General features: G+C 36.1%; 1 protein-coding gene across 1 annotated transcript in view; it reads left to right on the top strand.

Moving 5' to 3' along the window:
• The window catches only part of SYK (spleen associated tyrosine kinase), a 44,552-nt gene extending 21,151 nt beyond the window's left edge, over positions 1-23,401 (top strand). Inside the window, exons 4-14 of the mRNA XM_030968834.1 lie at positions 5,779-5,917; positions 7,228-7,309; positions 8,420-8,466; positions 12,681-12,749; positions 16,725-16,815; positions 17,453-17,630; positions 18,826-19,035; positions 19,486-19,675; positions 20,995-21,135; positions 21,341-21,453; positions 23,016-23,401. Coding sequence (XP_030824694.1) covers positions 5,779-5,917; positions 7,228-7,309; positions 8,420-8,466; positions 12,681-12,749; positions 16,725-16,815; positions 17,453-17,630; positions 18,826-19,035; positions 19,486-19,675; positions 20,995-21,135; positions 21,341-21,453; positions 23,016-23,088 — 1,333 coding nt within the window. The 3' untranslated portion in view covers positions 23,089-23,401. The remainder of the gene's footprint in view (positions 1-5,778; positions 5,918-7,227; positions 7,310-8,419; positions 8,467-12,680; positions 12,750-16,724; positions 16,816-17,452; positions 17,631-18,825; positions 19,036-19,485; positions 19,676-20,994; positions 21,136-21,340; positions 21,454-23,015) is intronic.
• The last annotated feature ends 1,191 nt before the right edge of the window (positions 23,402-24,592 follow it).

The following is a 24,592-nucleotide window of genomic DNA, read 5'->3' as shown; positions in this document are numbered from 1 at the left end:
TCAAAACATCATGAATAGCACCATAAAAATAACGCTACAATGCATCCAAGAAAAAATTCTGAGCTAAATGTGGATGTTTTACCAGGGAGTTTTCAAAGATCCATTAAAAGGTTTTTTCATGGCTTAAAAGTCAGTGAAGTATGTATATGGATGCTAGAGAGTTTGTTTTCAAAACCAAACACAGAAACTATGACATGAAATGGGAAGTATTTTCTACCTCTTCTATGAAGAATGTTTATGTAAGATTGCCACTCTAGGCACAAACTTTGGGGGGAAAAATAGCAGTGGAACAGAAGTAAAATATTTCTAAAATTATCTGAAAAGAAACTGAAAATAGAGAACTTTATGTCTGAAGCCCCACTTAACTACACTAACACTTTTACATTCTATACTGGGTGATGGTTCTTGACCAAACTTCTGGAGTTTATTACATTTTGTCTGGTAGGGAACATTGATCATAGATCAAACTGTTAATATTGGTAATACTTTTATTAATATTGCAATAGTATTTTATTAATAATGCATCATTAAATATTTATAATATTGTTGATATCTATGTGAGTTCATGCATGCATATGTGGAAGAGTTTAAAAATAAATTATAACTACACTAAAAGTGAACAGCAGAAGAGTTCGTTTCCTCTGTAGTTTCACATAAGAAACGCCTCAGGTATGTGGTAAGGGTTGGCATATCTTCCCATCAGTAATGACCACTTAAGTTATACAAGCCTGTGATCTTGCATATGCATTCAAAACCAGGAGTTCTGGAGTTGGAGGAGGATAAAGAATATTCAGAAATACTGTTAAACTGAAAAATTCAGTATTAGGGAAATTGTGAGTGAAGGCATTGCAAATTAGGAGTTTAGTCTATATAAACTTTTTTACATGTGTTCATGGCTGTATATAATTCACATAAAATATGAACAGTTGTGTAAAAGGGAAGTACAAAACTATTTTGGTGTCATATGAGTGTCTTCAGTAAGTAATGAGAATATTAAAGAGGACAAATCTGGTTTAGACTATTATAATGAACTACAACAATGCACCAGATCATGACATTCCATGACAACTAGAAACTAAACTGTCTCTTATATGTCACAATACTTAGTACTAGTAACAACATTTCAAAATAATAAGCTTTGAAGTGCAGTTGTCTGTAAGAGTTTTATTGGCTTTTGTCTGACCAAAGATTTTTATTTCTGGGATATGTAGCAGTATATATTTACACTAATATTGCTGCCTTCTTCTAGGAGTTTGCTGCTACCAGACTGCATGCTGAGCTAGGTCATTTTTCTGATCATGTAGAGAATTCTTAAGATAATTCTATCACTATTAACTTTCTATCCATAAAAGGGACTGGAAATTGTTGACATCATAGAAGATGAAAACAATCCTATTAAATGTGACCCTAATTCAGGGATATTAATTAATGATGAAATTCCTCTTGAAAGTGCCAAGGAGTTGCTAGGCTTAGACGAGCTATAAAAGACCATAAAAGCTTTTCAAGATAAATGATAATACGCAGATATTGAACTGTGTTTCTGGAGGTGCTGTCTTCCTCTCCACAGCAGTCTGGATGATGCCCATGACTCTTGGGGAGAGCTCTTTACTGATCTTCAGTTAGGTACATGTTGGGTGCCGCTTGCAGACCAGTGCAGCAGAGCTGTGGCCTCTCAGGACAGGTTCTGCACTGGTTGCTTCAGCTGCAGAGTGGGTCTGAGGTGTGAAGAAAAGCTGCCACCTAACTGAGACAGCTGTACTAAGATCTCCTATTTCAGGTGCAGTTTTACTGCAGAGCTGTTTGTTAGGGGTTTAGTGGAACACGGTCTATTTTGCTGCCATGGTGAAGTCAGCTAAATAGACTAATTTGATGCAGTCCTTCTCACAAAATTATTTTGTAACTGTGGAGCAGACTCACCAGGAGATGAATTTTTAGGATCCATTGTAGATAGCAATAGTGTGAAGCTGAGATATCTCCTAAATTCTGTAGTGTTCTGGCATTTCTGAAACAGTTTTGAATGTGTTAGTGAACAGGGGAGAAGAAATTATGCAAATGAAGACAGCAGTCAATCCACTTTGCCCTTCACATAATTCTTTTACAGATGGCGCCAAGTTCATTTCTTATGATGCGCAAACTTGGAACATATGCAATGTGCAGCAGATCTTTGAAGTGATAATGAGTAGCCATGTTGTTAATAGCATTACCAGAGAGATGGCCATGGAGAGAGAGGGCAAGACAAACAGGGAATGGCTGGAGCTCCATCAGCAGTGGGGAGTGTCAATATCTCTGGCATCAACAAAGCTGTAATTGCTGAGAAGGCAAAGCAATGCCAAGAGTAAAATTTAGCATGTGTTTGAATTCAGGAGCAAGAATAATTTCACACCATTCCTAAAGCAAGCATTTTGCTTGTTTATTTTCTTCATAATTCTCCACTGCAGAATGCTGTGAATTCTGTTTTTTCTGCACAGTGGATGAGGCATATTGTGATAGCAATTTATTTCTTTGACCCTCAGGGATATTTTTCTTTAGAAAGAGAGGGATCATTTGGGCTGATCATTGGCATCAGATGGAAACAGAAAAAATTGGGACATTGTTCTTTTTGCTTCCAAATGAAAATACCAAAGGAAGAAATGGAGAGCTATTTACACTGAATGTTAAAATACTCCAAATTGTTATTGGTTGCTGTCTAGGCTACACTCCCAAAACCACACAAAATACTGAAAGACACATTGCATGAAATATAAAATCAATGCCTAAATATTCTCTGCATTGCATCAGGTAACAATTTTAATTTCTACATTCCTTATTCTGCTGTTTTAAAAATGTATGTCACTAAAAATCTAGATACCTTGGCTCTTCCCTGATATAGCTGTGTAGCTATGTACTCAAATCTGTTCTCAATGAAGTTGTTCATAGTTCTGATTAATTCAGTGAATGAAACAACAGTGTTGTTTATTTATAACAACAAGGTGTTTATTATCTTTATGTTTTTCTTCTGGACATTTGCGATTCTCTGCAATAGCATGAAAGGGAAGACGAGGTGATACCTCAATGCTGGCTTCCTTCCTTGCCAAAATTTTTCAATGAAGACCATTTTATTTGGCAGTTTTTATTGAAGAACAGTTAATATTGTGTTTCATATCAGAGCCCTTTAAAGCAGAGAGTGCATTTGGAATTTTGTTTTTTTTTTTCTTCTTAACATTCCAGAATTTGTTACTTTCCATGCAAAGAAAGTTCCATATATGAGGAGAGCTCCCAGAACTGATGTAAAGGCCCTGGGTAATGCAGGCAGAACCATCAAGATGTGAAACTTTTCTGTCCGTTCAAAGAGGTTTCAGGTTACAACCTTTAAGTTTGACTAGCATTTGCCTTTTATTCTATTTTTTACAGCAGCTGTTGACACAGAACGGGATACTGTTACCCAGCTGCAGTTCTGGAGGCTTAGCCTAACCTAGACAGCTATTACCACAGTCGGCAAAACCAAAGTGAAATTGTGAAACGTGGCTTGGGGCAATCCATGTCATGCAGTAAGGGTTCAGTTTGCCAAAACTAAGACTTAAGCTGTCAATTCAATTCACTTGATACTTCTGCCTTTCAGACACATTTAGAAAAATTGTAGTATCTTCTGGTTTCATGTTTTGTGGGGATCCAGGTTGCATACTTCCTGATTTCATCTTTTGTAGGGATCTAGGTTGTGCTAGAATTGACTGACTACAGTTTAAAACCCACCTGCTCCATAACCCTAAGGGAGAAAGGGTCCCGTGGACCCTGACTGATCATGTGTTAGAATGGAGGTGTTTTCAGGATGTGCAGTGATAGAGCTGTCTGACAGAAGTGAACATGACTGTGAGCTGCAGATGGCTCCAGAGTTGTGTAGCTGTTTGGTTAGGGGAAGGAAAACCTCTGAAATGCAATTACAACCCTATAAACCTGAACTCCACCTAAATCCTGCACTGAAGAGTGATAGGGCTTTTTGGGTCTGTGCCATAGTCTTCAGGAATCAGGGCTCTCCCCTCCCATGGGTGCCTGTGCTCTCAAGAAATGTTTCCAGTGCCTCTCCTGAGAGTAACAAGTCTTGGAAATGAGAACCGGTTTCAGTAGAACTGAATTGTATTGGAGCCTCCATTTCTTCCTGTGAAGCATGAAGGATATTTGTTACTGAGAAACAATCCATTGCATTTTTATAATCTTATTTGTGCTATTCTGAACAGAAGCCTGATTACAATGAAATGCCATTTTTTTGTGTTTTAGAAACAATGCCCTCTATTCTGAAAATATTTTTCTAAGGTTTATTTGCTTTGAGCAGGTCAGAGGAAGACTGAGTAAAAGTCACTCTTCATTGTAGCAGAGCCTGTTGCTCTTCACTGGTCAGTCAGCACAGGAAATCAGCATGCTGAGAAAAAACCTGTATGCCATGAAGAAACCACAATGTGTTTCAATTTGCTTTAGAGACTTACACAAGTTACTTTGGTGTCAGAAAAAAAAACAACTGACCCTACTTCCCTTTTCTTGTAGTCAGTGTCCTGTTCACATCTTAGGCAACAAGAATCATTCTATTTGATAGAAAAAGGTACATAAGTAAGTCAGGCAAAATACACTTTTACTTCAACCTTGAGAGAGTCAGCTGAGGAGAATACTTTAATACTTGCCACTGCAATCTCCTGAGATATAACGGCAAGTACCAGTGTTGCACCAGAAAAGGTTCTTAACCCCTTAGTGAGAATTTACTGCTATAATTCTTTTCAAGGCTGTTCAAAAATTCAAGGGAGAGCAAGTAGATTTCTGTGCACACCAGGACAAGAAATGTTTTAATGCTCCAGAATCTAAGCTTTTCATTAAAAAAAGAAAAAAAGCCAGTCAATTTTATTCTAACTCTATTGCTGTCACACTGTCAGCTGCCAGTCAGCATGGGAGCCTGACTGAAAGAAAAAGCCTTCTTTCTAAACTCAGAAATGTTGCACCAACTATGATGGAGGTAGTAACAAACTCCCATCTATTCTGCATCCAGCAATCAGAATATGCTGGTCTCAGTGTCTGCTAGTCTGCTAGAGTACACATATAACAACTCTGTCATGCTTTATAGGCATCTCAGAGGGCACTCATAGGTCTCCTGGAAGGAGGAGATCATCCTACCTGTGAATTTTAGACAAAGTTTTTATATGACATTTGTCAGTCTTTCCATGGTGAAGTTTAGATGAGATACGTACACTTCAATACCATGTTAAGTTTCATATGAATTTTATGTAAAATCTGCAACAAAACATTAATGTCTTTCCTGAAATTATAAGAATTAATGGTTACAGAATTATATTATTTTCTTTAAATTCCCAGCCACACAGCAAGCTATTTCAAACACAAAAATTTTGCCTTTTCACATTACGTTCTTTTTATTTCATCTTCTGTTCTTACTGTCATCTCTTTATTGCAAAATAAAAGATACAAGAGAGGCAAGCCAGTACTGCACAACCTTTAAAATGCATATTTGCCCCAAGAGTACTTTATGCAGTGTACAGTGTTCTGCAGCTGCCTTACAGTGCCTTACATAATTTATTTTTTTGTTTTCATCCGTTGCCTTTTTGGAAGAAAAAAAAGAGAAACTTTAGTCAATTAACCTGAAAGTTAATTACACTAAGAAATAAATGAAAGGCTTAACAAAATGTTTTCAGAAGTTGCAGTGCTGATTTTGTTTTGGTTTTAGTTCAAAAGCTTTAAGGAAAGGGTAGATAAAAAAGAATGTTCATTCCTGGTAAATCCTGAAAGTCTTTCTTATTTCTACAGTATCCGAGAAAGGGATAGCAATGGTTCCTATGCCCTGTGCCTACTGAATGATGGAAAAGTACTGCACTATCGTATTGACAGAGATAAGACAGGAAAACTCTCCATACCAGATGGAAAAAGATTTGACACCTTGTGGCAGGTCTGTTAAATTTATGTCACGTGGATATCTGTCATCACATTTCTATATAACTGACCAACTGACCAACGTTGTTTTATTTTGCCCTTTAACAATAGTCTTTGGCTAAAACCAACATGTTTTAGCAAGTATGTTTTCAACACTGTGTGGTTTCTGTATATGAAGAAAATATATGTTGATGTAGAAGCCTATGTGAGTGTAGAGAGTTTAATAATTTTTAAATGTGATGTTGCAGCCTGGCTGAGTTCAATAATGGATATTCTTGGTTTAGTCTTTTGCTAATGTCATTTATGACAGCAACAACAGAATTCTAGCAAGCAAAAAGAGGATGGTTTAAGGTGTTGTGCACATAATGCAGTCTTTAGCTTTGAAATTCTCTACTTTCAAGTCTGCTAACGCATGGCTTGCTGAAGCTTACTACCTAAATATGTCTGGATCCTGGTAAAGACTAAACAATGAAGAAGTCCATAGCTGACTATGCCATAGCTGATACTAAAACTGAATACTGGTGAAATGACTGTGTAAATTGCAAATACTAAGGGAATTGAAATCCCTGCAGAAATCTCTAATGTCCTTGTGCTTAAAAATCTATTAAAATGAGTTAAGTGAGTTACAGATCTAAAATATTAAACTTTGCTTGCATATATTAATTCTTAGGGCTTTTGTATTTCTTTCCTGATGTCACTAGACATCACTAGAAATTTAAAAGCAGCTTTGCTATCTTACAGTTTTTGTGAACTGTGAACATGCCTGCAACTCTTACACTCACAGACCTTCTCCTTTATACCCAAATGGAAAATATCAGTAACAAACCTGTAAAAGATGATGTGGGGAGGACAATCCAGGAGCACAAATGGTCACAACTGCTGGTGCTACATTTATCAACTGTGCACATCCCATTGCAATTCTGAGATGCAGAGAAAGCATTGCATATTAGGGCAATTCTTGCACTGTAATTATCCCCAAAAATTAAAAAAAAAAAGGAAAAAAAGGAGAGACATAAAAATAAGTTATTTGCTCAGAGTTACAAAGCTGTTTAATAGCAGAACTGGGGGGAATACTGGCCCATCACATTGTACATTTATTCACAAGGTTACTTCAGAAACATGCACCCCTGCTAAATAGAAATAAAGCAAATAACATGTGCAGTAAAGATCTGTGGTATTCCAAGGTCATTTGTTGTAATATAGATCAGCTATTGTACATATGCACACATTTCTAGAGAGACAATATATTTAATGATACCAGCCTCATATTTTCTTATCTTTTTCTCTCATTATTTCTTTTTTTTCCCTCCCCTCTCATTCTGCTAGTTAGTTGAGCATTATTCGTACAAACCAGATGGATTATTAAGGGTTCTTACCATTCCTTGTCCACAACATGGCTCAGAAAATGGTGAGTTATTCCTATTATTTTTATATGTGTTAAAAGACATGATAATTATGATAAATGTGTGTGAATTTTTTCCACTTCCCATATAGGTGGGTGCAGATTTTCCACATTTTCAAATGAGGTAATATCTGCCAGACTGTGCATGATGGAGGTAGTGTCCAGTAGCTTAGGGCTACCAAGTGAAATTACTGCTGGGTCTAAATTATTGTTAGATCAGAAATGTGCTTTGCTGCTCAAAGTGGTAGTGTGCATTACTTGGACCACAAACATGAACAAAGTGCTCTTCCCAGCACTGCTGCAGTGGTCCTTACTCCAAGCTGAAGCAGGCACAGCAGCAGTGCTGCTGCAGGAATTCATCATGGGTGCAGTGAGTCATGCGCCCATCAGGTGAGTTCCTGTGTTGGAGGGAGCAGGGCAGAACAAGGCACTGGCTGCACCCAACACTGAAAATGGGATCAGAGAGCCATTCCTTGATAACTTTTGGGAAAGAAGGAGAAGAGGTGGGGGAAAGTGTCAGTGTTGGGTGATAGTGTTGGTTTTTATCCTGTTTCTTCTTTAATGTCATTTCACACTGAAGAGACGTTGTCCTACCTCTTTCCCTGACTGAAAAGGGAAAAGAGATGGATCTGACTGATCTATGTCCAGCTTGTGGTTTTCCAGAACTGGTTTTCTCTCTGTAAGGCCTCCTTCTGTCATTCTAACTGGATGCCAGTGCCATGGTGAGAGGATATAGAATAATAAAATATAATCATAGAACCATTTAGGTTAGAAAGACACTAAGATCATCAAGTCCAACCCTGAAGTTTTTACATTTTCCATTCATTTGAATCACTACATGCTTTTTTCCATTCATTTTCCATTTTTTTCCATTTCCATTTTTTCCATTATTTTAATTCTCCTTTGAGTCATTTAGGCTCTGCACTTACTTTTGTCTCTGTGGCCGAAAGTACCAGAGTCTGCTGCATATAAGAGACAAAAGGAAAGAAGATGGTCCAAGAGAAACACTGTAATGGGATCTTAAAACTTCACAGTTTGTCCCCTCTGTAAAATTCTATGTTCTTACACAAATTTTTCACCTTGCTCAGTATCATTTTACATTTGATTATTTTGCAGATAATCTTGGTTTTAATACTCATTCTTCTTCTGGAACACTTCCTAAGGTAAGTGAACGTGGTGGTATAGCAATAGCATTCATTTGAGGAGGATTAGAGTCACATACTGTTCTGGGAATCCTAATTCTTGGGTATTATTTCATCTCTGAGTTTATTTTTCTTGGGTTATAAACAGTGATTTGAAAAGAAACTTAACATTCTATCATGGTATTGCTTTCATCAGTGTTTTGGATGTGCTAATCATAATTTAATTTTGTGAACCTCCTTTACACATATCATGTATGTGATAAAACAGTATTTTACATAGGCAAGATACCTCATTGATGGTCATATTCTATATAGTTTTATCAGCAACACTAGGAGGAGAGATGCGACATTGCTTATGCTGTTCACTTTGAGAATCAGCTGACTGAAGCAGAAATGGAAGTTCAATTTATTTTCATATTTGGTCTGTGCAGTTAACATCAGACTTTACACAAGGGTTTAATTTCTTATGCACTGCTGTAGGGGTGATTCTTTCATCCACTCCATGAAGAGTGAGCAAGTCCACCTGTTACTATAATTACCTAAGTTCTCAAAGTCCATTGACTACAGAAGCCATCTGAGGTATCATACATCCACAGAATCACGTAATACTGTCTTGTTCAAGGTAGTTGATTTCATCTGAAATAGGGAGTTAATTTTAGTCATTTCCCTGCATAACTTAATCATTTAGATCATTATCTTGATGTAGTCCCATATTGCAGAAAGAAATTTATTCAAATAAGCAATTACCTCTATTTCAATACAATTGACTCCTAGCAGGCCTCTGAACAACTACTCTCATACCTTCACTTCTGAACATCAAGTACCTTTATAAAGAATTGGAAATTAAGCAACCAAAATCAGTCCCTTTTTAATTAGAAATATTTTAAAATTTATTACTTCTTTATTATCAGTAGTATTTTTAATTAGAAAAAATTAAATATAAAAATACTGCCTTGAGGTTTGGATCTGTGCCATTTACAAGGATGTCCATGAAGTTTAAGCGCACAAGACTACATGTGTATCATCCGGTATACATGCAGTTGTAGAGATAGGGCAAGCATATTTAGTGTGGTAATACTGTGTATGTTTCATAATATACACAGAAAAATTCACAATATAAGTGTAAATTTAACTGCTACTGTGTAAGACTTGTTATGATAGCTAAAAAGAAAGTCACCAAAGCTAAGTGAAAGGGCATATTTTGCAAAGAGTGCACTAAAACATTGTTTTAATTTTCAATATATTTGATATTTTGAATTTCTTAAAATTGAAATCTGAGTTTTGTGTTTTCTTTGGGACTTTTTAAAAATGAGCCTTGTAAATTACTTTCTTGTACTATAAACATAGAAAATGGAAAATTTTAAATAACTAATACTACTTATGGAGCTCAAAAATTTCACTTAATATTTCCAGGTTCTCACATATTAATACTTGTGTGTAAAAGCAGTGACTCATGAAGACTTTTAATATGCCTGAAATACAATTATTCAGATTACACAAAACCAAAAATTACGCCAGCTTGAAGAGAAGGAATACAATCACCAACATACAAACAGAATCTTACGTGGAAGATGTGCAATCTATCTTCATATTATTTACACCATGATAATTAACATTTAGGAGTTTCTGACATTTCAAGGATACTGCATGGGGTTTTTTATCTATGAGAAGCATTGCCAAAATATGTAAATTGGAATAGTGAATTTTTGAATTGGGTATCAAAATAATTGTGATGAATTAGGGAAATGTCCTGTAAAAAATAAAAAGGGTGAGGCTCAGAAGAAAGTAGTACAAGATATTGCACTTTTAATAGTCAGATATAAATCACAGAATAGCAGGCAGACACAGCTTTTCAGAGGATGTTATGCCTGTGATGAATCAGGATGGGTACAAGAATGAGCAACCACCATGCTGGTAGAGGAAAGGGAAACATCAATGTGTTTTCAGCTCGTTCGACTCTGGCAAGGTCTCAACTGAGAGACTTTCACCTGCTTTTGGCACTGCATGGAAGAATGTTTTCCAGGAGGAGATAATCCAGAGCAAGACAACAGGGATGATCATGACTTGCGAGAAAGGATTGATTATAATAAAGAAGCAAAGGAGAGAAAGTAGAGGAACAAAACATAATGGCCAGTTCTAAGCAACAGTCTAATACTGGTGCTCCCATGCAGACCAATTTTTCAATATCTTTTTCATTTATATATATATATTGCAGCCTAAAATACAGTGGTGCTATTCCAAAGTCTTAGTGGAATAGAATGCCCAGATGTGAAGTTGAATTTAAGAAGGTGCATGAAATGTAGAAACAACTGCTGGATGATATGCAAATTGTCCAATTATTATCTGTGTACTGTTAGTTTTAAGGGCTTGGAGTAAAATTTACACCAGGGACATAAATCTACATCAGATTTGTCTTATATTTGCTATTGTTCCATGGGCAAATTTGGAGTAACAAAATGCGTTAATTTAATGTAACTTAGACATCTCCTTCTTAGTCATACTAACATGCTTCCTCTGCAAAAGAAAGGAGTTCATGCTAAATGTCTGTATTGAAGGTAATTTTCCATGCAGAATATGGGGAGTTGCTTGTTCTTGCTTCTCCCAGAACATGCGTGGACTGAGATGTTTCTTGCCTTTCACATGAGGCTTCATGGCTAGATGTAAGTTGATTTTGACCCCTTACATTTTTTAAATTACTTTTTTCTCCTTGCAATCAATTTCATCCCAATATATATTTAAACCAGCAGAGGAGCTTTTGAGATGAGTCTTTATTTCAGTTCTCAAGCTGATGACATTATAGTGAAACTGCCAAATTCTGGCCATTTCCCAAATTCTCCTCTTAACTTTTCTCAGTATTTTGTTTAGTCACAGTCTTTTAGGTGATAATAATAGACCTAAACTTTATGAGAACAGCCTAACTAACTAGTTGCTGTGCTTGATGAGGTATTCATCTCAACATACAACATTTGTAGGTCTAATACAAATATGTGAGTTAAGCAGTATTATAACTACAGGTGGTTGCTTTCCCGACTGTTGGGAGATGCTCTCGTTGAAAAAGTATAATGAGAACCATGCTCAGCTTGTGCAACAGAACACTTGACTTCTTAGAGAATTTATCTGCTTTCAAACTGCAACTAAGTAGTACTTCAGGTTTCATTTATTCCCAATATGGAAAAAAAATTTCCTGAAGTAAAAGAAAATAGCTGACTCAGTACTCTTTTTCAATCTGCAGTATACTGAAGTTTTGTGTATCACAGCTATGAAGAATGTCAAGCATCAAAAAGGTTTCTGTTCTTCCAGTAGCGTCAGGGACTACATGGCTGTCCTTGGTGTCTTGAAACAAAAGACACCTTTTTAATGTGAAATCAGAAATTTTATTTTAAAAGAAAACTAGGGAATATACCAACCCTAGCAATTAAAAAAGTTACCTTTTCAGAAAATATGGGCTATTAAAATGTTCAGAATATCTAAGTTCAAAGGCTGTTTGAAGTGACTGAGAATGTGGCTCAGACTCTTGTTTTAGCTTCAGCATCAGACTAGATGTTTGAACAGTAAGTGCTCCATCTCAGTTTTTAATAGTCATGTATGATCTCTCAGTGACCCCTAAAAATGCTAATTTGTCACATTTAATTAAGTTAATGTGTTCTTTTAAAATATATTGGCATATCTTTAAAGGTATCTTTATACAGAACATAAATGTGTGTGTAAAATGTAAAGCCTGTTCCTTTTTGTTTGGAATTAATATTACCTAGCATGCTTTCTGCTTCAGTAACCACAGTGTTCATTGTTTGACCAAGGTGTTCTTCAAATTTTGCTTGATACATTAGATACATTACAATTAGGAAGTATTTCCAGACACTAAAGTTATCCACTCATTTCTAAATACGTGTGGGGGCTGGGGCAGGGGGACTAAAGTTCAGTGACAGAGGCAGGAGAAACATACAGTGTACTCCAAAAATAAAGATCTGGACAAAGGGCAGTGCATTTGAATTTAAAAATTCCCTTAAGGTATATCTACAGGTTCAGGATGGTTTGACAGTAATATAGGTGAAATAAAATTTAATACTAAGATTTCCTGTACTGCATTTTTCTAATGCATCATATGTGTGTACTTGAAGGCAGAAGCAACAGAAAGTTTGAGTGTTTTGTTCTTTTAGAGTGTTTTTGTTTTGTGAAATATCTTTAGCTATTTTCATGACACATTTACTGTTCCTCTTTGACATTGTGGTTTCTAGAGTTGGGCAGGAGGTGGAATTATCTCAAGACTCAAATCGTACACCTTCCCAAAGGCTGGCAGCAAAAAGGTGCCTCATATACTTTTTTTAGGTTTTTGACTGAGTTAAAAATACTTAAATTACTAATTTCACTCTCTTCTCTCCCTCTTTTTACTTGCTGTCTTGACTACTAACAATTAGATTGTTAAGATTTTGTAAGCTTTCTCTGTCTATCCTAATCATCTGCATAATTATGCGCTTGATGTTATAACTGAAGCAATGGGTTTGAGAGAGTTTTAAAAATAGAGGGACTCTGTTTTATTTTTATCCAGGCATACCAAAATAATGCAGATCTCAATATTTCTGCAAATGAAATGTAATAAAATATTTTTCAAAACCACTCAGTTATAATAGAACAAAATTATATTTCTACTTTCCTTTCTAATCAGAAAATTGTCTTGCTTACACAGTCATGTTATTACTGAACACATTTAGGGAACAATAAAAACAACAACATACATACTTACATAACCTATGTGCACAGATCCTCTTATGCATTCACTTACATTTAGGCAAGCATAAGATGCCATAAGACCAAGCAGAATGGGAAAATTGGCCAGATGCCAGGGAGCCAAGGGGAGCCCTACCCTGTCCTAGTGAAAATGCTTTTGCATGGCCAGAAAATGGTGCTGTCCAGTCATTGATGTAGTTCTGAAGCATGTAGCTATGAGTTTGTTTGCATGCCGAGAATGATATGTATGCCCCTATTCGATCCATGAGTCTGTATGTTCATTGATTTATTTCCACTTGCTCTTCAACAGAAATGAGCAGGCATGAAAAGCCCTAGAGGTATGCTACTGCTCATAGTGAAAAGCTGTGTTTTATGCATACTGTATTTGATAATCCTGATAAATAACAAATATTGTTTTCCTACAGCTTCAGTTCACTTTTATACTGAAGTGCCAACAGCTGTTGTCAGCTGTGTATCCCTACAGGACCCATACCTCTTTTTCAATGTGTGTTTGTTATATACAAGTACAGACACAGTCTTACGATCTGCTCTCAACAATCTGAAATACAATGCCAAACTATCACGCATTTTGGGTTGATTCAGAAAAATGGGTGTCAGGTCTGAACTCTGTAGACATGTTTTTGGTCACACTGCTGTCTGTTAACCTGGTAAAATCTGTGTCTTGCTCTGGTCACTTTCTGCTATCAAATACCTATTTCCTGCCTTTTGAAAAACATACACAGATTAGAGACTGAAGCATATTGGCCAAGTAAAACCATTCAGGAAAATAATTTCAGAAACCCGATTCAATTGCCATTTATGTGTACTTTACCTGGAATACTCAGACTCACATCACACTGCCATATTTTAGACTCTAGACAAAAGTTGTGCTCTGAACTGTTCAAAGATTTAAACTATTCATTAACCCAAATAAGCACAGTTTACTTTAGACCTGGTTAATTACACAATTACTTCTACTATGTCAAAAGCTTTCAGCCAGTAAACCAGAAAAAATATATTTATTTTATTTGTTATGTTATAGTTATTCACTTTCGGGAATTTTTTTTTTCAATTTTACAAATGCACTGTTTGTATTACATTTTCAGATCCAGTTGAAAATTTTTCAGTCTGTTTTGCTCGTGTAAAGTTGCCAATTTGGACAATTTAAGTGAAATCCTGCCACCTAGTGGCAACTGAGATGGCGTAGGCAAAGCTCCTCCCGTGGCTAATGAGATGTTTGTCATGCAGTATTTAGCTATTAGATTTTAGTAAAATAAGATGACTTTATGCATTTGTTCAAATCAGAGTTATTATCCTGAAAGAATTGTGCACTTGCTGTACAACTTGTCTTCATGTGAATCGTATTATGCTATTTACTATAAAACTATAATCGTCGCTGTAAAAGTCAGATTTAGAGTAGTTGGAGCCATTTCATTCATATGTCACATTTTTAAAAGGCTCCTCTAGAGGACTGTTTTCTTGTACTCCTTTTTATTGGTTGAATAAATCCTTGGTCATCTTACCCATTCTCTGTTTCTTATAAAAATACAAGAAGTAATCAGTTATCCTGTACCTTACAAGTATTAAGACAAAGATCCTTTTGTCCAAAAAAGATCTGCAGAATTATACTTGCTGTTTTAAAAGGGTAGGGCAGAAAGGACTCTGCATTTAAATGATAGTTAAATAAAAAGGAAAGTAGGAATATTAACATAAAAGGCATTACTGTTATTTAATCAATCTGCAACAATTAGAAATAATTCTATATGTATTAACCAAGCTAAGAATGATAGATAAGGCAGTATGATTCTTCTTAAACATGAGCAGCTCTCTGAGAAAGAAAACCCACTTTGTTATGTCTGGTGTCACTGTGTGATTTTCAGTTCACAGCTGCAGAGCTTTATTTGCAAGAATGGAAGTGATATACTGTTTTGTTTTTATGCAGAGCAAGAGCATACAATCCTTTTGGATTTTTGTTGTTGTTGTTGTTGTTGTTCTTGAATTGCAAAGAGCAGTCATATCTCACGTGTCTAGTTTGAGGACTCAGCTATGTCTTGGCTAGAGCTATGTTTTTACCAGCAGTTCTCCACTGGTGAATGGATTCTTGAGGTGTGCAAAATTTGGTGTACGTTAATCACATTTGGCCAGTTCAAAGTATGCCAGTTAACTTATAGTCTTAATGGGGGTTTGGGGTTAGTGAATTGCCTGTGTGAAATAGAGTGACACAGGTCTTGTCAGGGTGAATCAGTCTAGAAAAACAAAACTAGAGCTAAGGATCTTGGCTTATACCTTCATTTGCCTTCAGAATGGTAGATCAATCAGTTTGTCCCTTGACATTCCAGAACTGTATTGGGGTTTTGTGGCTTGCCTTGACAGCAAATGGCCTTTTAACACTGTTCGAAGTCAGAAATACTACCCTTACTGTGCTTGATGCCAATGTGCTCATCCTACTAGGCTGGAATATTGCTGAAAACTGGCTTCTTACACATAGTTTGCAGTAAAATCTGTGTAGTGAAACCTTTTCTATTTCATCCAGCTGGGCAGATAACTTAATTATGATTTCAATGTCTGTAGTTCCCAGGTCAGGTGTTTTCCCTACTAAATGCAGTTTCCCAATGATAAAACTTCTATTGCATCCAATAGTTCACTATAGGAAACTTCACGGAATCATAGAATGGTTCGTGTTGGAAAGGACCTTAAAGGTTATTTCATTACAATCCTTTTGCCATGGTCAGGGACAGCTTCCACTAGAGCTTTGTTTCTCTTTGCTTGAGAAGAAACTAACCCGCAGAAATAGATTCTGTAATTGCATGTTCCCAACAGTTCACAAACAGAAGTGACCAGATAAGTAGAGTTTCTCTCATCTATACTTTATTATGCCAGGCAAGGAGCTTCAGAAGACACAATGGGTGAGATGGTTTGTGTACACCATATTATTTCTCTGTAAAGAATAAAGGCAGAGGAATTGTATTTGAACCAGATGCTTAATTAAGTAATCACATTCCTCCTCAGAGCAGACAAACAGGCCTAGTATCTGGTCCATGATGTTTGTCCCTGATGTTACACAAGCCTATGAAAGTAGTAACTTTTTACTACAGTTGCTTCCCCTTCTTTAAAATAGAGCTCCTCTGTAATATACACAAGAGAAACAGGAAATTGTTTTTGTTTTCATTTGTGCTAGTAATTTCTCTGTGGCCCAGATAGAGGGAGAGATAACTTGAAGAAGAAAGAGAAATCCTTCTGACTGCTTGTGTTACATGGCAAATTTGAAAAGAGCACGTAAATTTAATATCTGCGGAATAAGATTTGTGCATGACCCACTACAATTAATTCTCTCTTATCTAATGTTCTGAAATATTTGTAATATCTTTCTGTGCTTTTGGCCTGCTCTAACAATAACCTTCAGAATGAAATAACCTCTTTTGGATCCCTTTCTTTCTGATTCTTACCTATGTGTCTCTTGCAAACATTATGCCAAAAATTCTTAGAGGGAAAAGAAAGTGCTTTTAACTTACCTATTCATTGTTAAAGAGAAAAACTTTATTTGTGTGCTACAGCTTCAGTCAACTATCGGCCACCCACCAGAAGAAGCACCTTTTAATCCATATGTGCTGCAAAGGAACAGAGGTCTTACAGGAGCAGAAAGAGGTAGGCAGAGTAATATATATTATTAATGCAATTTTCTTCCTTATGGCAGAGCTCTTTCTCAATCCTTATTTATTTTTTCTTGCATAGATTTCACATTCTGTTATGTATTGGTATAGCCACTATCATAACTGAAGCCAGGTAGCTGAAGATGCCAGCTTCCACCATCTACAACAAAAATCATTTAACAGAAACCCCTTTTTCCATTTTGAAGTGGAGTATTATTTCCTGGACTCTAAAAACTATATCCTCTCATGTCACAAAAATAATTGTGCCAAGTATAATGCAGTTAAAGTTGGGTGCCTAAGAATGAAGTACATATAAGGCAGCATTCTGAGTGAAAAATTTTTGAGGTAACTCGTGGGAAGTACCAAGAAGAAGGGCCAACCCTTAGTCTTCCTTTTGTCAAGGAAACTCCTGGTTTCACCCTGCACAAATGTTACAGCATGTCACCAGGGGGACACCTCTGTCTTTTTTGGTCTGCTCTAAAATGCATATAGATGGACAGTGTGTGGTTTCTTTATAATGCCATTGCAAGTCATGCACACTGATGGTCTTGAACATGAAAAAGATTAATATATTAGCTGTGGCAGCAAAATGTCTGAAATCATGTCTAATTTTTTCATTGTTTGAACTGCAGGTGATCAGAGAGAGGCCTTACCCATGGATACTGAGGTCTATGAAAGTCCATATGCCGATCCAGATGAAATTAAACCAAAAAATGTCACTCTCGACAGGAAATTGTTGACTTTGGAGGAAGGTGAACTTGGCTCTGGCAATTTTGGTACTGTAAAGAAAGGGTTCTATAAGATGAAAAAGTGAGTGTTGCCTTCTATTTTCATGGAATCCAATATGTAAAAGTTCTAGCCTTTACTTTTTGGAGTAGCGTGTCATTTGGAGTGACAGTATTTTGTATGTCATTTGGAGTGACAGACTGTAACTAATTTCAGTTGATATTCACCAGTTTCTCTCTTTGTATGTGCACTTACGCACTCATTTTTGTCGTAAAGTGGGAAAGTACTGTTTATGACTTTTCCTTTCCTGATGGGGATAGTAGAGTAGGAATCCCACTGTCTTGCTCCATAGTGTGCAGAAGTACTAATGATACACAGTATTTCCCATCTGCACAACATCTCTGTCAGAAAACCTGGAGAGTGCCATGGACAGTTTACCTATAGCAAAGAGAGTTTTGCCTGAAGTGTGATAAATACCAGTTTCCTGAAGCTGGAATGTTGATTTTCAAGAAGACAGAACATGTAACATTTTCCATCACATCATGTCAGTAGGAACAGACCCTGTTTGTACTTGACTCTTCATGAATTTTCATAGTAAAATGTTATCAGTATGCTGTTTATGTACGTGGACTGATTATGTATGCACTCTCATCTCTTGAAGTTGGAGGCATTTCTTTAACCAAGGTTTTCAGAAGCAGAAAGGATTTCTATTTTTCTAATATAGTATGTAGGAATTTGAAGGGCTCTGATCTCAGCTTGTGTATATTTTAATCATGTTTCACACTTGAGCTATGTTGATCTCATCAGTCACTCTGTCAGTTTACTGTATGAATGGAAGGTTGCAGAAGTAGGCTTAGATTCTCAGGGTTTCAGAACCCTGCCTTGGCACCTAGCAGTGATGCATGTTCCAGTCTCACTTACAAAACACCCCAGTGCTTAGAAAACTCTCTATAGCTTTTCTTGCCAGAAAAGGTTTATGCCATCTTACCAGAGTAGACAAGAAAAATTTGTCCAGTGTTTTTTTTCAGGCTTCTTTAGGCATTGTTATGACAATCTGTAATTTTCTCAGGTTCTTTTCATTCTCACTCTTGTGCTTAGCTGTCTTCTGAGCATTTGATAGAGAGATGTTCCTGTTATGGCTGCTTTTTTCTCCTCTGAGTGTCAATTCTGTCTTTTGTCACAATTTGTACCATGTGAATGGAAATACCTGATGAAGATTGTGTGCATTGGTGCACAGATTTTTCAGCAACTAGTCTCAGAACTGGATTCTCTTTTGCAGGGGTGCCAAGCCTGTTGCTGTAAAAATTCTGAAGAATGAGAGTAATGACCCAGCCATAAAGGATGAGTTACTGAGAGAAGCAAATGTAATGCAGCAACTGGATAACCCATATATTGTCCGAATGATAGGTATATGTGAAGCTGAGGCCTGGATGTTAGTGATGGAAATGGCTGAACTTGGGCCATTGAACAAATTTTTGCAAAAAAATAGGTATGTAAACTTTGATTCCATTCCATAGGCATGGAAAAGTTCCTTTCTTTTATTTTTTTCTTTTTCTTTAAGGACAATTAAAATTGATACGTTGTTAATGTAGTAATTAATGATTGTAGTTATTCTTCACTGGAACGTGTCTCCAAACTGTCAATTTTTTCTGCCAAAATAGAGTATTTTGAATAAATGAATGACTTTTCATATATCCTTCTTCTCCTTCTTCATATCTCCTTCATATATCTAACTTCTCATTTATTAATATGATCACACATAATCTTGCCCAGGACAAGAGCTTAGATTGCCTTTTCAAATTGAAGCTTAGCTAAATGTAAGTGAATCAGGTTCCCAGTGTAATGTGGACAAGTTCAGAGTAAAGATTTTTATCTGAACTCCATGAAAAGTCATGAAAATGAACTACTGACCTCTTTAAAATTCAATTGTGATTTTCAGACATGTCACAGAGAAGAATATAACAGAGCTGGTGCATCAGGTTTCCATGGGGATGAAATACCTGGAGGAGAATAATTTTGTTCATAGGGATCTGGCTGCAAGAAATGTGCTCTTAGTCACCCAACATTATGCCAAAATTAGTGACTTTGGACTTTCTAAAGCTCTTAGTGCTGATGAAAATTATTACAAGGTAAGGTCTGAACACAGCATGAAAACTGTGTAGTATCATAGCTTAATAAGGATATTTTCAGTGGAAATGCAGTTGAAAATGAGAAATATTATGTATCACTCATTATTTTAAAACCTGATATTAGATTACCAAATTCAAATTTTGTGATCAACATTAAGACATGTAGAGAAGAAAAAGCTTGTCCTTCCTTTTGCTTGTCTACTTTCATTTCCTTTTGATCAACTTGTCATTCGAAGATTGAAAGTTATTGTGGAAATTAGATAGTACCTTATATAAATGGGGGGAAATGTGTTTGTTGCAAAACTGTTCCCATTATATCCAAGTAAAATGTACTCTACCACTAATACACTGTCTTATAGAACAGAATTAGGGGAGATTTTTGAAAGAATACTGTTAGTAAATAATAAATTAACCTAAGCAAAATTTGTTTATCTTGGTTTTAAATTCTTTGGACCTCAGTACACCTCAAGTAATTAAAATAATTGCAACATTTAATAAGGTAAAAGGTGGGAGACAAAGGCTGTTACCATGTGTATATTTGTTTTCCTGATATACACTCTTACGATTCAAATTACTTCTTCCTTCTGCTTATTCCCTTTTATCAGCTCTTTGAAACTAATAATCCAACCCCTGAAGCACTGCAGAGGAGAAGCAAGCCCATGCTCCCTTGCGAAGACCTTCCTGTGTAGGAGCAGTAGTCACTGCTGCCAGAAAAGGCATTTTAGATCACTGCCACTAGCCTAGCCTAGCTTCTCAATCCCAGTCTCAGGGCCTTGAGAATTAATAGCAAAGTCAATTTTCTTTACAACTCCACAGGATGCAGTAGGGCCCTGTCACTAGATGTAGCACTGTGCTGGTATAGCTTGACACTTGAATGGTCATAAAGCAGTATTATGGCATAATTTAGGTAAACTGCAGTTTGCCACAAGTCACTGTGATTGAAATAGAGCAACCTCTTCAACCATCTGGACATGTCTCTTAGCTTTTGTGAGATCCAAATGGAAAAAAATTATTCTGAAGAGCAACTTTAAATTAAATACCACTAAAAGCATGACTCAAAGTCATTTAGCTACGCTTTTTTTACCATGGATTTCATTTCAATGCATTATTTTGAAAGTGGAAGATTAGAACAATTTTTAACACTTTTGAAGAAGCTGTTACCCATTTTCTCTAATGCTAACTGCATCAGAAATGTTATGGTACTTAGTACAAATGTGTGTAGATCTAAGTTAATGTTAATTATGTGCATTCAGATGTTGTTTACTGCTTATCAGTTAATCTAGTCTGCTTTTTTTCCTTTCTGTTATGACATATTTTAGGCACAAAGTCATGGAAAATGGCCAGTCAAATGGTATGCTCCAGAATGCATGAATTTCTACAAATTTTCTAGCAAAAGTGATGTCTGGAGCTTTGGGGTTTTAATGTGGGAAGCTTTCTCTTATGGACAAAAACCATATAAGGTGAGTGGTTTTATTTGGTCTTGTTTTTTCTTTAAAAATTCAGAGCAAATTTGAACCAATATTTTTTCCTAACTAAAGGGACTTGCTACCAGAAGTGGGTCAAAGGATAGCCCAAAATTGGTTCCAGTCCTGTGTTTGATTTATGCTGTCATGTGTGCTGTAATCATTTGCAACTTGGATGACTGTTCTGGTCACCGTGTTCCAGGGAATGAAAGGTGGTGAAGTTGCACAGATGATTGAAAGAGGAGAACGAATGGAACGTCCTGAAGTCTGCCCAACAGAAGTCTACAGTCTAATGAAATTGTGTTGGACATACAAGTGAGTGTGATGGGATCCTCTTTTGATGGAAGTACATTTTAATATACATGATTAATAGCTAGAAAGGGGGTGAGTAGGGGTTACTTCAAAACGCATCTTTTCACCTGGAGTTTAGCTTATAACCATACTCCAAGCTTAGAAGTCAATTGCACTTTCAGGTGAAAATTATCTGAGTTACAGAGTGTACTACAAAAAGCCAATTTTGTAGAACAGAGCTTGCCAGAACAGTTATATACAAAATACATGGTATTATAAAAAATAAGTACAAAATAAGTACACAAAGATGTCAGTCTAATGCATTTTGAAAAGAATGTTTGAAAATAAGTAAATATTTTTGTTTCATTTTGAATTGTAGTTCATTTAATTTTAATTTCCAAGGCTTTAGCTTTACTGAAATTTCAAAGTCATATTGCCGAAATGTTTGTTCTGTTTCTCAATATTTAATTTTTTGAGCTGTTTATCTCTTCTCTAATAATGGAATATATTCAAATTGGATCCCACACTGACTTATCAGTGAGAGGCATACCATCTTTTCTGATATGGCAGAAACATTTTTTTCTGTTTCACAACCATTTAGAAATCAGAATTATGAAATACAGAAAAAAAATAAAGCCTACCTGATTTTTTAAATTAGTATATTGCAAAAATATATTAAAACTCTTTCATGATTTATTGTTTTAAACTATTCGGCTGAAGTTACTTTTAACTGTAGAAAGCACCCTAATTACTCTAATATCACTTATTCTTCCAGATCATCATCAGGAGAATAGGTTTGTCCAAAAGTTCTATGTTAAAGAGCTGTGGTACTTCATTTTTAGGTACCTTGCTTCATGTTAGCTTTATTAAACCTAGTACTCTAAAAAGAACGTGCAACCAAAAAGTAATTCCTACCTTTTGGTTTGACTCAAGGAATGCTATAGCAGGTCTACAGTGAAAGGGATCACGTTTTGTTTTTAGTAGCAAACATATCATAAAGCATATTGATTTTGTTTTTGTACTAAAATATCTTTATTATTAGAAAGAAAATAAATTTTAAAAAGAAGGTTCAGGTCAGGCAGAGTAACTATCTCAATATGTAATGTAAAATTGTAAGGGCTTGTTGTCAGTTTAATTGTGTTCTCCAAATAAAAAAACAATTGCAGATATAAAAGAAAGATGGTACAGTCATATGATGTGTGGGTAGGCTCCTCTCAGTGCTTCTAACCACTCTGTGTGATGGTACTACCCACTATAAGGCAGATATTGCACAGCAAATATTCTTTTCTCCAGATTATTACTGAAGTAAATGAAGTAGAAAATTAAATGGAGCTGATTTACCATTTCTTTCTTGTAGTGCCTTCATCAACCTCAAACAGGCATGATAGTAAATCCACTGACAGGATGCTCTGTAGTAGTACTTGTCACTTGGTATTAATTTTGTAGTGTCATTCTTGTATATACTTAATATACTGTGAGCATCTTTAAGTGAGCTGTCACTGAGGTAGAGTCTTGAGGGCTGTGAGGCCCATGAACCTTGACAGCTCTGTCCTTCCTGCACGGTGACACTTGTCATCTTCCCACAGCGTTGACGACCGACCAGGATTTGTTGCAGTGGAGATGAGGTTACGTAACTACTATTATGACATTTCCCACTAACAGCGTGGAGAGCAGCAGCTTCCTCGTCTCCAGCCAGCACCCTCTGAGAAGCAGCACACTTTTCAAAACCAAGCAACCTCGATTTTTGTACTTCTGTTTTCAACCTGCAAAGCTCAGAGCTGAGCCTTGCATCTGCAAGGTTGCCTTTTCTTACCTTCTGCACAAAATCCAGCCCCAAAAGAGTTGTGAAAGTGTAACAGTCTCAAAGTGCACAGCAAGGATGTTAGATAAGATGCTTGTACTTTTTCTAAATTCAATTTCATTTTATTTACAGCTTTATTTGCATTATATTTTGCAGTCCTGTAAAACCTATTTAATGACTTTGAGCCCTCTTCCTCTCCTATAATAGAATGCAGATTTGAATTTAAATTCTTCTCATCAACATTATTGTCCTTTAAATGTATTTAGTTGTTCCAGCCTTCCCTTTCCTCAAGGAGAAATAGCATAAATATTTCTCGCTATGAAGCAAATTCACTATGCAAGTGTGTCAGACACTTCAACTGACAGTATGTTTGATTTTATCACCAAGCCCCTTTAAACCAAATCACATTATTCCTAGTAGTAAAGTAAGCGGAGGGGAATTGGGAGTTCTGACTTTCTAAAATTGTCACATTCTTTAAATGTGACCATTTTCTTTTGTTCCTCTTCTCTTCTTTTGTTCTTCAGCCCAGCTGTTCCTCAGGGTTTTTTTTTTTTGCTAGTGAAAACTGGGAACTCAGAGGCTTGATCTCATCTTGGAAGAACACATACCAGCACCTAAGATGATTCTGTATTTTAACATAAACTCCAACACTGCATTCCTGAATATACACCTGTGATGGAGTAGTGCTCACATTTCTCTGTGCTCTTCCATCCTTCTCCAGAGATACTTTTTCTATGTATCTGTTTGGGTATACCATAGCTCCCTGTGTTGTGCTTTGAATAGCAATCGTTTCTATTTTTTCTTCTTTAAAAAGCATGTGAGAATTTCACAACACCCTACTCCCTCTAAATTTAAATTTCTCACATCTAGTTCAAATATTTTATAATGGGCATGTGGACAACAAGATTACTTTATAATGGGCATATGGACAACAAGATTACCAGCTCCAAAATCTTAGTATTTGTCCTGTGGGACAAATCTCAGTGGGCATCTCAGGAAAAGGCATTTGTCTTATAACTCTTCTGTAATGTAGTGTGCATCTCCATTAAATTGGAAGCATAGTAGAGTAATAACAAATCATGGTATCAATTTCTCATTCTGTTTTTCCTCTTATGCTTTGCTTGCTTAACCTCCTTTTAAATATTATCAATAGAGACATTACTATCACTTATTACAAGCAGCTATTTTATTGTCATTTGCATATATCTCAGGAATCTACTTACATTTTGTTTGCTAGATATAGAGGTTTTAGAAGAATATAAAGAATAAGATTTAGAGTTAGATATATTTATTGCATATGGCTGGTTAGTATATATGTGTTTAATTTTTGTGTGAATAGAGTATTCTTAGAGATGCAGTGGT

This window comes from Camarhynchus parvulus, chromosome Z, assembly GCF_901933205.1.
Source record: "Camarhynchus parvulus chromosome Z, STF_HiC, whole genome shotgun sequence".
Lineage (NCBI taxonomy): Eukaryota > Metazoa > Chordata > Aves > Passeriformes > Thraupidae > Camarhynchus > Camarhynchus parvulus.
This window is presented reverse-complemented; position numbering and strand designations above follow the sequence as displayed.